We start from the raw sequence: 16,231 nt of genomic DNA, 5'->3' as shown, positions 1-16,231 counted from the left end.
GGGGTTTAAACCCCTGCTCATATTCCAGGTTGCATGAAGAAGCATCTGCCTTGGCTCACTGCACTACCAAATATCACCTAGAACACAGGGGTTTCTGAAACACCATCAGACAGAGGAAACACACCTGTATTAAGAGTAACTTTTAAAAATACACAGGAAACAAAAGCATGATAACCAAGAAATATACGATGTATGTCTCAGTAACCATGGGTATACATGATGGTAGTGCTCATGGGCCCCAAGAATCACCAATTCCTTCTCTCTTTTGTGTCAAATATCTGAAGCCATATACTACCACCTCCTCTGACCTTCCTACAGTCTTCATGCAGCTGATGATTCCAGGTGAACATTGTTTCAAAAGTAGATTTCTGTTGCAATCATAATTTTTCATCCTTTAAAGCTGCTCCCATTCTTATTTTCCTATGTCTTTTTGAGAATGTTTTTTGTGTGGATAATTGTGTATCTAAGCAACACCCTAACAGAAAAAATCTTATGCCCTGTCATTTCAAACATTAGCTGCTTTTGCTGTTTATTGAAACTTGCATTTCAGATGTCTGTGTACACCCAAGGTTGAGCCTTTTTTTTTTTTTCTGAACTGCGAGTTAAAAAGAATAATGGTATCCAAATTTTGTTATGTTCTTGTGAGACATTATTGGCTTCGAAAGAATACTTGCACATGTACTGTCACTTCAGTGCCAGTACATCTCACAGTACTTCTCCTTTCAGGCTAAGAAACAGCATTAAAACTGCATTATCTGAATTTCACAAGTGATCTTGGGTCTATGTCATATTTCCCCACATAAGAAGTCTGACAAAAGAAGATGTCACTTGTGGGCTTTCTGAGCCTTACAGATGGGAAAAGCTGTTCAATGGTTATATTGTTGGCTTATCTTTTGACTGGATTAAACAACAGACTTGTGGCAGATTTTTCTTCTGCCACTGGTGTTTTGTGTAGGTAGGTGTTCAGAGAACATCTGTTTCTTGATAGTTGTCTCAGCTATTCTGCTTTACAAAGATGGATGCAAGGGATAAAAAGGCCCTAAACATGAAAACATCCTTTCTACTGTTAGGCCTTTTTTTGTTTTCCCCCCCAAATCTCTGTACAAACTCCTACAGTTACAATTTAACGAAAAAACTCAGATAAATCTACCTGGACTTCTCTATGGTTTAAATATACCTTCACAAGTCCCTTATTTTAAAAAGTTCCATCTGAAAGCAAAGAAGCAAATTCTCAAGTACCTGTTTGCTTGGGCAGCTCTTCCAATTCATTCATGAAGGCACAAAGACCCAATTTTAAGTTACTGTAATATAAATAAAGGGTGACAGGACTGCTGACTAACCAGTTATTTCCCATTTTCTACTTCTCCATTTAACTCTTCCTTCCTTAGCATGCATTTCCCTTGACTACTTTTAAATTTAATGATACTGAACAACTTTGCCACATTACCAAGACAATTTTGAGCTTTTGATTTTATCTGAGATTTTCCTGGTCCTCCCAGCTCCGCCAGTAGCAGTTTTTGTAAATGAACAAATCATCTTATCAAATTCTTCCTCTTTCTGCCTCTCTTATGAAAATCACAACTTGGATTTAAGATCTGTACACTGCCATCACTCCCTCCTATTTCCATCGGGCTTAAAGTAGACTTGACTGCATACACATTGAGCATGAGTGACACTGTGCTTTTTGTCTGACCTCAGGAGACAGATATATTGCTTGCACAATGCTCAGGCTGAGCAAAGAGATTACAGAATATATAATGATGAATAACCAAAGGCATTTTATCTGGCTTTAACTGAAATTTACTGAATTAGTTTCTCGCTCGGTTCTCGCATGGGCAAATTTCTTCTAGCTGTGGTTTCTGCCGTGATTAAATTTGCCTGTGTAAGAATTGGGAATGATTGGGAAACATTTGGCCAATAATTTCTAAAAGAGAAGAAGCTGCAGTGGAACAAGCTCACAAAGGTTAAAACCCAGGGAGGAATTGCTGCGGGGTTAGAACTGTTATCAAGATATTACTGCTTCTTTCATGCACTTATTATGGATTTTTAAACAGGAGAAATAGCAGTGCCTCACCCACAATAAGTAATCCCATATCTTAACATCAAACCATTCAATTTCTTATCTTCTTCCACTCCAAAGCTTTAATCACTTGTAAAGGCTGCTAATGCTTTGCCTTGTGTAATGCAATTAGATTTAATTTTCATTCTACTTCTTGTTTGATTCAAGAAAGATTGCACTGAAACCTTCCCATGTCTAGATGTAGCAGCCAGTGGCATCAACAGACCCACTGAGCTCAGGGGGGATGTATTTTACACGGTAATAACAAGTGCATTTGTTTTATAAACCTGGCATGCCAATAAAGTACCTAAGGTAGGATTTCCTAAAGCTCTGCAGGCTGGTCTGCTATTGACTTCAGCAGAAGTAGGCTATTGAGGAGATATTTGTCTGGATTGCAATGCAATTGCCCCTTGGATTCTAATTTTGTTTGTTACTAGAGTGTTTCTATTCGCAAAAGGTTTTTATTGTCACTTCAAACATTTATTGTGCTCAGGAGGGCTTTCACATTTCAAATGTTCACCAGCACGAACCCTAATTTTTGTGCTTAAACATCTTCTCCCAAAATGCCCTCAGGTATGCACTTGGTGCTGACACACTACAAAAACTGTCTCTTTTGATATAGGTAAGCAAGATTTATTCAGATCATGGCCACAGCTTATGTTCTCAGTAATGTCAAGCTGTTTCAGTCTAAAAGTTGCAGATGAAATGTTCAGACCTGTTTTTGTGTTGCTCTAACCCTGACGCTACTACAGCAAGAGGCAAAATTCTCTTTGACTTAACAGCTTCAAAGATAAGGTAATACCGCATTCATTAAAGAAAGAAATGACATTGTATTTTTCAGCACACCACCAGGAGTAGGTAATGTTACATGAAGTTAATTGTCAACAGAACTACCCTATAATTGTTTTCCTCCTCTCTCCACAATGAAGAGCAATTAAAGCTTGCATAAAAACAAGACAGTGTGCTGGCAAAGATGACCCTGTGGTACAAGTGAGAAAAAATGATGACATGTGTATGATCTGTGTCAAACCGAAGACAATTGGAGAAAGAAGAAATAGTTAAACTGAAAAAGAAATGCGGGTCAATAGCAGGATTAACACCAGGGAAAGGGGACAAGTATGATGAGGAACAGAGAGAAACTGTAAAGCTTTACTTCTGCCTTCTTTAGTAGTTATTAACATGAAAGGCTGTAAAGACATCAAATATCCAAAAGTTAATCAAGCACGCAAATCACCAGTAGAGAAAGGCACACTAATTGGGGGAAGGCAGAAGAAGCTGGAGAAGTTCAGACTGCCTGGGAAACACAGGTGAGCAGGCAGCATTAGATCAGCTGTATGAGAAGGAAAGAGGGAATATCCCCAGGAGAGCCAAGTGGGGGGAAGACTCCAGGGACTGGCAGGGCTCCATGGGAACACAGGCCACAGGGTTTCAAGCAGGATTTGGCTTTATGAGCCTGCAGCAAACAGGGCAGCTGATAAGCCCAGTAATTATGATCCCTCACAGCTATCACAGGCTCGATAGCTGGTTTACAGGGAGGTTGCTTGGTAATAGAGACGGACTGGCTGGAGCCACACATGGATGGAGAGGTGTCAAAGGGGTGCTTTGGCACACCAGTGTCTGGTATGCAATCACATCTCCAAGCTCTTGTAAATGCACAGGGAACCAAAACGGAGGTATTTGTCCAGCAGGACAATCACCAAAGACCAAAAGGAATGTTCTCCTAAGCAGGAGGTACATGCTCACTAAGTAGACATTGCTCCTTCAATTACCCAAGCTAGAGGGACCCTGAAGGCTGCTACAACAGAGAATCCCTGATTACAAACTCCAGTTGGTCTTCGTTTTGAACCTGAACCAGCACTTAGTAAGTCAGTATAAAATTTCCCCTAACTTCTGAGATGCTGGACCATATCTCATGTAATGCTGGGCAAAGTTTGGTTTTTGGAAGACTGCTCTATGAAGCTGTGGTGCTTGACATTTAATTTGGAGACCCCACATTTCAGTGCTTCAGCTGAGCACCTCAAACTCCACAGCCATGGCAAAAAGAAGTGCAATTTGATTGTTCTTGACTTCTCCATCAGTTACTGATGTCAGTGTTTTGAAACATTTAGCTAGGGTTTAATATTAAAGAAACCTCTGAAATGCTTAGATTAAGTAATCTGAGCTGAAGTGCTCTGTAGAAATAATTCATTTTAGATGACCAAAGCACAGTGAAAGCTTTATTTTCTGTGGCAGGCATAACCCTACAAGGGCAGGCAAAGCCTAAGAAGTACTGAGATTAAGATAATGTTTTTCAGAATTTTTTTTAATTTAAAAAAGGGCTTTATTTTAAGTACTGGGGTTCCTTCCTCCTGCTTTCTAGAATAAAATCCCAACAAATTTAGGATCAAAATTATTTCATTGAGACCCTTCGGGGGGACTCCTCAAGTCACCTGTGTAATTACATGGATGTAATCCAAGTAAATCTTCGTGTTGTTTCTCTCAACCACAAGAAAGCAAGCTGTGATTTAGATTACTTTTCTGCTCAGAGCACTCAACCTATGCCCACACACTTAGGAAATTCCTATCAGTGGCACCCAAAGAAGTTAATACTCCCATGCACCTACAGCAAGCAGAAAACATTGTTATGGTGACAGTTCTTCATGTGAGGAAAATCAGTGCAGGATCAGGACTCTCCACAGAAATATGCTGACCATTGACCTGCTGCCCTCTGAGCCTCTTGCTCTCTGTTCTTTATCGAGATTACCCGAGTGAGGAAAAGACTCTCAGAAATCCACTGGCACATTGATCAAAACACGACACGCACCGAAGGAATCAGATCTGCCTGAAACACACTCTCATGCTGGCTGCAGATTGTGTATAGGATGGCAAAGACAAATAACCTGACACTGCACCTTAATAATACTGCTTGCTCTTCCAGCTGCTTTCTCATTTGGTTTTGTTTGATTATTTCTTAAGAAGGTCAGCTCTGGAGGCAACTCCCCCCTCATCTGAACCCTCGGCAAAAGCTGCCTGCACAAGCCTCAGAGAATTGCAGAGCCCTGAGGAGACAACACTGCTGCTGATCAGGTGCACACCCCGGTTTGGCTGCCACCTTTTGGTTGGGTTGGCCCTATAGACATAGAATGAGGCTGCATTCACGGAGAGCAGAGAGCCACAACCTCCCATGGCTGCAGTTCTAATTCACATCCTGGAATACAACAATGAAGAAGACAGGGCAAATATCTTTTCCCCTTAAAACCTTCGGACCATGTTGGTTATTTGTGGGATTTCTTGCCAAATTACCCTCTGTAGTTGCCTGCTCTCACAGGTTCACCCCCTGGCTCCTGGCAGCTCAGTACAGCATCTGACCTGTGCTTGCTGAGCTGTCCAAGTGTGTTTTGCACATCACTTCCATTAAATTATCACCTCCAGAACATCTGGACCACCAGATATTCTCACAAGACTATGACACAGAGACAGAGGATATTTTAGAAGTGAGTGGTTATGGTGCTCAGGTTGTGGAGCACAAGCAGAAATGATGTGCTGGGTATGCTGGGTCCCTACAGAGGACCCAGAGAGAAGAAGGTCTAACCCAGCTAAGCATCCTAAGCAAGGAGAGAAGAGCTGCCAAAACCTGTGAGATGGCAGAAAACCCAGAATGTTGTGTCCCTTACTTAAGATAAGAGCAGAGCATGCCCGATCCATTTGGGTAGAGCTGTCAGTCCACAGGAATATTGGGTCATTTAACAGGATTCCTCAGGGCACGTATGAACAGTCCTGCTCACTCCTACACACTGTGCCCCCAACACCTGTAACCTTATCACAGCTGTACAGAGAGAAGATCCCTGCATCTTTTCTTCCCAGGGGTGCTTCTCAAGCACACATAACCCAGATATGTTCCATCCCAAAACCATCTGCCCACAGTAAGGGTGCTATAAAAAAAAATATATATCCAAAAATCACTTTTACACATCAGAGTACTTCACTTGACCTCATTTTTTAATGCCTGGTATGGATTTCTATAAATCAATTCTATCACTTGATTTTTGAAACACGTACTTACACATAAGAAGCTTAGAATCCAGTTTTAATGGGTTGATTTTTCAAAATGTTTTACTATACAGGCACCTAAGGTTTATTCTAACACTTAAGATAGGAAAAAAATCTGGGTACAAAGTCTAGACTCACGAACTGAGTCAGAAATCCAGATCTTCAGGCATTCCAGAGTTGCCTGATGTGCTAGGCAGAATGAGTCTCTGCTACCAGAATATGGGAAAAGCTAGGACTGATTATGCCTGTATCTGTCACATTTCACCAGGAAGAAATCTGATCTGAGTTATACTTTTGCTGTCAGTCTTTAACGAAGTGCTGGGAGCTATAGGTGGTCTGCACTTGGGGAGGGAAGGAAAAAACTCAACTGCAAACCAAAACCTACTGTCAGTTAAACCAAAGAATCAAGAATAAATTTCACCTAGCTGCTCCTTAAAGAAATCAGAATAATAATTGCCTAGAAACCCAGTACCTTTAGGAGTGCAAAATAATGACTGAAGAGATGGTGTAGTCCGACAGCAAGCAAACAGAAATTAGAATGAAGTGTTTTCTTACATAGTTCTGAAAATCCAGATGTGTCTAATGAAAATAGACTCAACATTTCATTATTCAAGCACAAACAATACAGTAATAAAAAATGAATGCCCAGAGTGCTATCAAGAGGGTGTTTTATGGACTGTAAGCCACACACTTTGTGGGCTATTCAGGAAAATGCTTTAAAATTAGAATTTCAACTCTCACTTCTTAAAGACCCCATTAACATGTTTCTCACCCAGACTGTTTGATTGTGTCCCTGAGGAATTGGGGAAGTGCAGAACTGCAGCCAAGGAGGCACCTAACAGCGGGGAGCTGCTTGGCTCTGCAAAGCTCTCAAGGAGCATGGACGGAACAGTTCTCTGCCAGCCTGGCTATGCCTAATCCTTGTGTTCACAGAAGGATGAAACCTGGACTCTTCCATCCCTCTGCTCAGCTTACACAAACTCCAGGAAAACTTGCAGTCCTGTCCCTGGGTGACTGTATTTCAGTGCCTACATCTGAAAGATTTAGTAGTCTTATTAAAACTGTTGAGAACAGAGTGAGGGCTTGAAAAGACATAGCGTGATTCCTGCAAGCTCGAATCCTCTACAAGTAAGAAGCTGAGTAACCTGTGGGTGATTTACCCTTGAGAGACATTGAGTATACTTGCTATTTGTTAAGCAGTAAGGAAGCTTTCCAACACGTCGCTAGGATAGTGGTGTGTTTAGCTGGAGTAATAAAGCTGCTTTGACACACGTAACTGATGAAGCTGTTGAGGAAGGCAAACTGTTTTGACTCTGCACGTCTGGTAGTTCTTGGCAAGGTTGGGTAGAAACAGCATTCTTGTCAATTAAGCACGACACGAAAGCAAATCAAATTGCTCTGAGCCAGGATAATGTGGTGTGTGAGCTGACAGTGGCATCAAAGGTACTCCAGGAGGGTACGTACATAAATGAGCTGGCTGGGAGGGAAAAAATGGACCTTGGAAGAATGGCTGTGGAACTGCTCACCCAGGTGACACCTCAGTGCCCTGCCATTTGGTTCCTCCCACGCTGGGACCACGAGCCAGACAGCTTTGTGCACGTTTGACTAAGAGCACAGCATCATGTTTTAGCAGAACAACTAGTTACTTCATTGGGGTTTTTTGCCTTTGCTTGGTGGAACTGCCAAAAATAACCGAATACAACCGTGTGGTGGAAGAAACCCTGCTGCAGCTGAGCTCACCGTAGGCTTTGCCTCTCTACGAGCTGCAGCAGCTTGAAGAGGCACACGAAGGGAAGCACTGAGGTGGGGGCAGCTGCTCTTCATCTGCAGGAGCTGTACACGTAGCTGGTAGAAGCCATGCCAGGATGGAGCGCAGCAGCCTCGGGATGCCGGTACTCCGGCAGACACTGCTCCTGCCAGGCTGTGCAGCTTGGCACCCCCAGCACAGCAGCTCTGCCATGGCCTTTGCTGTGCCCACAGGCACAACGTGGCCTCACTTCCAGCCACCTTCTGCTGCATCTCCTCACTCAGAGCAAAGCCTTGCTCTGCAGCAGGCTCTCTGAACTCACACCAAGTACTGTAAGCAATCCAGGAGGTAGCAGGCAGGTAGCATTCCAAGAGAAGGTACGACTTGGGGAACACTTGCCAGAATCCGGCCTTTGTTGCAGATCATGAAAAACAGTCTTCAGCCTCCACCTCGCACGTGAGATGTGACATTACTGACTCCAAGGAGAGAGCACTGCCTCTCAGTGCTGCTACAGGAATATGAGAAACACAACTCTTGGTTCTGCCATTTACACCTGTCAAGACTGGCAAAACCCCCTGCTGAGTTCCTCATTCCCTCTGCCCGGGTACAAATGACTGCAGATGAGGCAATGAAGTGGAGATGGAAACAAATGCAAATGAAGAGGAAACATTTTACATTTCAATAACCTCAGAGAGGAGAAGCCAGGGTTGGCAGGGAAGCAATGTGTTTACACATCACCTGAAGATTTCTCTGTTTCCCACAGCAGGTGTAAGGAAACAGTGGGTTTGTTAAAACGTTGGCTTTTTTTGTTCATTCATTCACATCAGTCAAAATGATCCCTTTTAAATATATGTTCCTGTGATGAAGAAATGCATTCTAATTAATGCTTAATTAAAACGGTGTTTTCATGACAGGGCTACTGAATGTAATTGCAAACCAAAAGTTAACTGGATTTTTCAATGCAAAAAGTAACAATACCTGACAACATTGCTGTACTCACCATCACGACTCCATTATACAGATTAGTCATTATTGATAAAACATTTTCCAAACCGAATGAATGTAAATGCAATAATGAGCTGTGAGTTTCTTTCTCCACAATAAAGGGAAAACACGACACTTACGCTCAGAAGACACTTGGCTTCTTACAAAACTTAAAAACTGGCAGAATTAAGACCGGTAAGAACTTGTGTTCAGGGACAGGGTTTCTCAAGCAATAGTCCAAGAGTAGTAGATAGCCACAGAGTAAAAAAAAACAAAAATCCTCCCACCAGAACTCATCATTTGCTTTACAAAGTACTGCTCTTCCTAAACACCTACGGGATATGAAAAACTGCAGCCGGCTGCAGCGATAACACGGAGAACACGTATCGTGCTGCAGCTGGAAGACACACGACTTCGTGTGCCTTGCGTCTTTAAACACATACACATCCTAACTTTGCCAGCAGTTAAAGCCGGTACCAAGCTGAGCGGCCAGGCACGGCGAAAGCCTGGCTCTCCCTCAGCATCTCCATCAGCCCGCTACTACCGGCCCCCGCGCCGCCTCCCGCGGTACCGAGCCACTCGCCCGGCGGGCGCATCGCGGCGCAGGCAGCGCTGCTCGGGGAGCCGCCAGCCCCGTTCGCTCCTTCGGGCCGGCGGAACGAAGCCCAGCAGCCGGCAGCAGAAGTTTGTTGGGGAGGGACGGGGCTCCCGCAGCCGCGACGGCCCGTGCTCCTGCGAACCCGCGGGAGCCGGAGCGCTGCGGGGCGGGAGCAGCGCCGGTCCCCGGCTCCGTGCAGCGGGCGGAGCGGTGGGACCGCGACACTCGGGCCGGGAGGTCAGCGGGGACAAGAGGGACCCGGACGCGCTGCGAAACCCCGGTTGCCACAGCAACGCGGCGGCGCCTCTCCCCAAACTTTGGTCGCTATAACGACGGGGCCGGGGCCGCGGCCGCGGCATCCCCCGGGCGGGCGGGTCTGCGCCGCGGAGTCGTCGGGGCAGCGCTCACCTATGGTGGAGACGACGGTGCCCACGAAGTAGAAGGCGCCGGGGAAGTCCCAGCGAGGCCGCAGGGCGTCGACGCGGATGCCCGCGGCCCTGGCCGCCTCGTAGCTCCGCAGGAAGGCGCGCAGCTCCGGCGGGCTGATGTTGAAGATGCGGCTGAAGTTGTGGAGGGTCCGGTTCCAACGGAGCTGCGCCGCCGCCTCCGACGGGCTCTCGAGGGCCGAGAAGACGGTGGCGCCGGCGCTCAGGTACGCCGCGATGAGGGCGGCCAGCAGCAGGAACCGCCCGTTGTCCTCGTTGAGGGGCGCGAGGCGCCGCCGGCGGCAGGAGCCCACCGCCCCCCGCGGGGGCATCATCCGGTGCGCGGCGCGGCGGGCGCGGCGGGCGGCGGGCGGCCCCCGGCGGGGGGCGCGGGCATGGGGCGGCGCTGCGCGGAGCCCGGCGCGGCGGCGGCGGCGGTGGTTTCGCTGCAGGGGCCGCGGCTCTGAGTCATCCCCCGGCGGGGCTGCCCGCCCGGCTGGCGGCGGCGGCGCCCCGGGGCCGTTGGCCTCGCCCCCCCGCCCTCGGCCCGACGCCCCGCGCCCCCGGCGCCGCGGGCTGCTGCGGCGCGGGCTCGGCGGCGCGCACCGGCCGGCTCGCTCTGGCCATGCGGGGCGGCGGCGGCGGCGGCGGCCCCGCCGCGGGGGAGACGCCGCGGGGAGGCGGAGGCGGAGGCTCCGCGCGGCGCCCGGTCGACGGCGGGCGGAGGGCGGGAGCGTGCGGCGCGTCCCCCGGGGAGCCGCATCCCCGGCGGGAAGCCTCCCGCAGCCCCGCTGCCGCCGCCCGCCCGGGCCGGGCCGCTGGAGCCGCCGCTGCCGCCCCCCCGGGGGCCGCCGCGCCCGGCCCGGGGGAGGGATGGGGCGGGACGGGGCCGCCCTGCCCTGCCCTGCCCTGCCCTGCGCTGCCCGCCGCTCCCCGCTTCTCCGCTCCCACCGCGGCACCGGCCGGGCAGGGGGGACACGGCGAACGCACTGGTTCCTCGCCATGTGTGGGATGCGCCTTGGCCGCTGCGCGGGTGGTTTGGCTTCCAAACCTTTCCTCTGTGCCCGGTGCCAACAGGGTGTTTTTGGGGGAGATGGTGGTGATCGGTGGAGCGCTAATTAATTAATTTCAGCCATTTCTAGTTGCACGAATCGTTGTTTCTGATCTGACTCCACAGAGGTAGACCCAGGAAAATGATACATTTTGGGTTCAGTGCCAAATGCCCATTTAATCTGAGCTAGTGTCTGAAAGGTGATTTTTTTTTTCCCCCCTAAGATGTAGGGTACTGTCTTCGCTGTTTGCCTTGGAACAAACACTGTAGCCTTTCTTATCTGTTATGCTGCAGTAAGAACTGCAGTCCTTTCCTGGGAGGTTTTAAGTAAATAAATACATTCATTTTTTTAAAAGAAAATGAGAATTCACAGTGATAAAATATTGCAAAGAGGATGGGAGTGATGCCAGTCCTGCAAACATATGTGTAGGGGTTGATAACACGTGTAGGAAAGATCTGTGCTTGGAGGAGGAAATGCTCCCCAGAATTTACAGTTGCCAGTGTCAGTCTCACTGGGATGGGAGCTTCTGCCCTGGTTTATGATGGGGGTTTTTTTTTGCCTAGGTTCTCTTTTTTCTTTTTTTTTTCCCTTTTTTTTTTTTATACAGGAAAATATTTGCTGCCTCTTGGTAGCTGCATGATGTCTTTTAGCACAGGCCTATTTGCCATCACTAGAACCTCTCCATAGCTTCACACATTTATTTCTTATTTTGGATCTGAGAGATTTTGCTTTGCCATGAGATTTCACGTTATTGGCAGTTATCTCTTGGCCACATCCATAGCAGGAGAACTTCCTCCCTTTCTAATAGACTGTTCATACTTGTCAGGTGAAGAAAATGGCTTTACACCTATGCTTCCTAGGAACAGGCTGCAGATAAAATGCAATTACTTAGTTTACAAAGTACTCTTAATATCATGTTTTGATAGCCACTAACTTGTCTAAACTTTGGGGTTTTGGCATTATTGCTTTTGTGCTAAAGCGTTTTGTTCAGTAAAGGTGAAAGGAAACTGTCTGGAAGTATCAAATATTTTCGATCTCCTGTTGCGCCCAAGGCGACCAATACCACATGCAAACCCTTAAGAAAAAAGTGGCTCCTATTTCAAAGTGTCAGTTGGGTCCCATTATAAATACTAAAACTGAATAAAAATAAAATAATTAAACCAATAAATCACAAACCCAATAGCTGTGGGAAGCTGTAGCAGATCTCAAGGACAAAAGAAGCAGAAAAAAATTAGGAAAGTATATCAGACCTAATCAAAACCCCATTGAAATGAGTGGAAAGTCTCCCATGGATGGTCAAGGGCTTAATAGGTCAGATATGGACCATTTGGTGCCAATGGCTATAGTTAAAAATAATTTCCACTCTGATAATTCAGGAATAATTACGTGCAATCCACTGTGTCAGATGATGTAGAACTAAGATAACTTACCTGAATTTGCAGGAATTTTGTTGCTGCAGATGGGTATCATGTTTTAGATTCCTGGTGTTTCTGTGTTTGCGGGGGAAGTAAGACTGGGGTTTTTTGTTTGATTGGTTGTTTTTGTTGCTGTTTTTTACTCTTCTGTTGGGAACATTAAAAAATTAGGGTTCGGTTCTCTGGAGTCCTGAGCAATTTCACCTAATGTGAGAGACCCCTGATGTTTTTAGTGAGAAGCCACTTAGCAAAGTTTGTGTAACTCATATTCTCACCACGCCATGCGTTGTCCCCTCTTGGGGGATGGTTGGCCCCTAGATGAGGACTGAAAAATTGGCCTTTTCCTTGGGTCACACAACTGAATAATTTCCAAGCAGTAGAAGCTGACTGGCTCTGGAGTCTGTGGTGGCCTCTCTGGAGATGTCCTGCCTGGGAAAGGATGATGCTGGTGGGATGCTGATTAGCTTGAGGAATCACATCATAGATAAGAAAACCTACCAGTAACTTTCCATAAAGAAAAAAGCTAAGCTGAAGCAGCAAGGGACGTGGTTTAGCTGCTTCAGCATGGGCAAGACTGTATTTCCAGCATCACCGAATCATGGTTTCTAAGAATTCGAGCTGTTGACAGATTTTCAAAATGTTTTGACAACTCATTTCACTAAGATTTTTTTACTTGGGAGTCTTGAAAATTTGTCACCGTTTTGCAGAAATACTTCAGGTTTTTTCGGTTATAAAGCAAGGGGGAAAAATTTATTTTTTTTTCATTGAAGTCCCACTAAAAATGTTTGGCCCTTTCCAAAGTAACTAGCTCTTAGAAAAACTCCATTAGCTGGATAAAAATCCTCCAGAGCTGTGGCTTAAAGGAAGGTCATGGTTTTGGTTGCTTTGATCCAGATAGCAGAGTTAGAGGAAACATCCTGCACCCCTGCTTGGGTAACACTCTTAAAGGCTGTTATATGGTTAAATGAATGATGTTTTTCTAAATTTTCTTGAATAATTGAATCAAGTCTTGAGGGACTTGGTGAAAACATCACTGTCTTTAGCACTGTTTGCCTAGAATTTTTTTAAAAGCTGATGGTCAGCTGTGAATTGGTCTTTATGCTAAAATTGGATCCCTGAGGTGTGGGAGTGTTGTATGCATGGCACCAGCCATTTGGTTTGTCAGGAGGTCAGTGTTTGTGAAAGCAATTATTTTAGTAACCAAAATGTGATGTTTACATTATTAGCTTGGCTGTTTAAAATGAAGCTTGTGCGAAGAAATGAGATGGGCTCATTAAATGTTTAATTAAACCATTGTCTACAAATAGGTTGTACTGCTAAACATTGCTTCTCTTTATTGAAGAATAAAGTTTAAAATGGTACTTTAAACCTGAAAAAGACCTGTTACTGTTATTCCTTTCAAGGGAATAGTTATTTCTTTTTCCTTTTTTTTTCTTTTTTTTTTTTTTTTTAATGGGTAAAATCCTCTAAATTCTCAACCATGGTTTGACTGCGTGACTCACAAGCAAATTAGCAAGATCACTTTTTTCACCTTCAGGGATACCAAGACGTCCACAGTTGTGTTCTTGGTTCCAGTACAAGCTTCACTCATGCGCGTCCCCACTGACCTTGTAGCAAATATTTGCCAAGAAAAAATATCAAGTACATCATTCAGGAGCTTTTTACCACTATATTGGCATGGAAATGTCTCGAGTAGTTATTTGGAAATGTCTCATACAGTCTGAAGGTAAACATGCCATACAGTCCCTGACCTGAAATGTTCAGCTTGTTTGCAGTAGCTGGACATATTTTCTACCTTGTCAGTGACCAAAGGCAAATAGATCTGTAACTGCTACTGCAGCTGGAATTAATGTGCAGATGTTTTTGTGTTGCTCTTCATACAGCCCAACATGGGCTATATAAATTAGGTTTTGTCTGTAACATGTACCAAGGAAATTATTTTTCGGTGAATGGCCTTATGGTGAGCCTGGGTGCTTGACAAGCTGTGCAGGCAATGAGATGGTGCTCTTCTTCACTTGTACCTCCTACTGTATTTCAGGGGACATTCTCCTTGGTATTACCTTGTAATTAAAGGAAATGGATGAGGTATTTGGTAGTCTATGGAATCAGGGCCTTGGTAGCATTGTGAGCAAAGGTTTCAGTTATAATCCATAACAGAAATGAATATGCCCATTTTTAAAGTTAGAAATCTGGATACTTTAGGGTAGAGGGTTCTTCCCAGTACCTGACGTAGTGGGATGACAGATTGAGACAGTGAAAAGTATACTAACTACAAAGTATTTGGGGATGGGTGTGTGTCTCCTTGGAGCATTAGGTGTTACTAGTGTCTCCTCACCCTCCCCAGGCACTTTTGAAGGTTTTGAAGCAGAAGACCAGTCCTGTGACCCAAATGGCCTTTTATATTCTCATGTCTTCTCTCTGTATCAGGGTGAACTTTTGGGGAGGGGAGAGAGAAAACAGACAGGCTTATTACTGGTCATGAAGCCATGAGTTGCCTCTTTCAGACAATTTGGTTGAAAACTAAGACATTTTATGGGTTGACTAGCGGGTGGTCTATGTGGAGTCTTGGCATGAAACTGTTTCCAGGTAGCAGGGCTGTGTAAGGCCGCATTGCTCTGCCAGTAGCACTCTAGCTTTCATGAGAGCGGAGCTGAAGAAGCTGATGAGAGAAACTTGATAATCCTTTGGGAACCATTTGTTGAACTCCCAAACTCAAAATCAAGTCAGGGTGAGAGGTAGAAGTCAGCCAGTGAAGGTTTTGGTTTGCTAGGTCAAACTGCAAGGGGATGCTAAGCTGTAGGGAAACAGGAGTATTGTTAACCAAAGACATGATTTTACCTGGGGACTATTTCCACAGGTTTAAGAGAAACAGGAAACAATCACTGTTTACAGCAGAGATTCCTTAATTCTTCCTGCTAATTTATGAATGTGCAATGGCCTTTTTTTTTTTCCTGAGGCCCAGTGATCTAACTACTACCCTCTCACTGCTCTCACTGAGAGAATGATCTAATTAGTGCTGCCAATTACATTCAATTTAAATCTGATGAATAGCCAGTTTCAGAAGGCCTGATTCTGTCTAGTGCTCTGAGCATCCTGAGCACCTTAATGTGTTCTCACTTGCCTGTACTGCTTATGGAAGCTGGAGGCACCCTGCATCTTGTGCAGGTAGTTCTGTGTTCACATGCCTTAGTTTCCTCACAATTTTGGTGGGATGAAATCTTGCATTTTATGGGAAAACCTTCCACTCTGGTGGCTTATGTTCCTCCTGCATTAGTTCTGCTAATTTGTTTCTTCTATTATTGCTTTGCGCAGGGAAATTTCAGTCAGTGCCTTGGCATGCAAGGGATTTTTAATACATTCTAGTAATGGAAAGCTGCTATTCTACTGCTCAGGAAGATGCAGCTCTGTAATACTTCTGAGGCCCTGCAAAGGATAATTTCTGAATGCACAACCCACTGTTGAGTTTGTGTAGGCTGTTAAAGAACAAAGAAGTTACCAGATTTTTTTTTGAAACCCATATTGTTCGGCCTAACCAGAGCCTGGCCTTTCAGAAGAGGTCAGCATCCTTCAGCTCTCCTAGTAAATAGCTCAGTTTTTGAAAGGACTGAAAGGCCAGTTAGGCAGTTCTGTAACCTGCCATTTCTATTGACAAGAATTTGGAGGAAAGAAGAGCTCTTTAATCTCGCTGTTAAGGTTAGAGACATGGCCCCTGTATTCTGTGGCTGAGGTTCACAGTGCAAAGGGGAGGGATAGACAGACAGATGCATGGATGGATGGATGCAGAAACCTGCAGAATGGGATTGGTGCAGCTCCTGAGAAACCTGCATCCTCCAAGTCCATGCTTGCCTGTATACCGATGAGCTGCAGGGAGCTTGCCAGGAAGGGAAGTAATTTTAGAGTGTGATTTGGAAAATGATTCAGT

General features: G+C 45.5%; 1 protein-coding gene across 1 annotated transcript in view; it reads right to left on the bottom strand.

Moving 5' to 3' along the window:
• KCNK12 (potassium two pore domain channel subfamily K member 12) overlaps window positions 1-10,195 on the bottom strand; it is a 29,570-nt gene extending 19,375 nt beyond the window's left edge. Inside the window, exon 1 of the mRNA XM_032103209.1 lies at window positions 9,826-10,195. Coding sequence (XP_031959100.1) covers window positions 9,826-10,177 — 352 coding nt within the window. The 5' untranslated portion in view covers window positions 10,178-10,195. The remainder of the gene's footprint in view (window positions 1-9,825) is intronic.
• Window positions 10,196-16,231: the final 6,036 nt, after the last annotated feature.

This window comes from Corvus moneduloides, chromosome 3, assembly GCF_009650955.1.
Source record: "Corvus moneduloides isolate bCorMon1 chromosome 3, bCorMon1.pri, whole genome shotgun sequence".
NCBI classification, from domain to species: Eukaryota; Metazoa; Chordata; class Aves; order Passeriformes; family Corvidae; genus Corvus; species Corvus moneduloides.
This window is presented reverse-complemented; position numbering and strand designations above follow the sequence as displayed.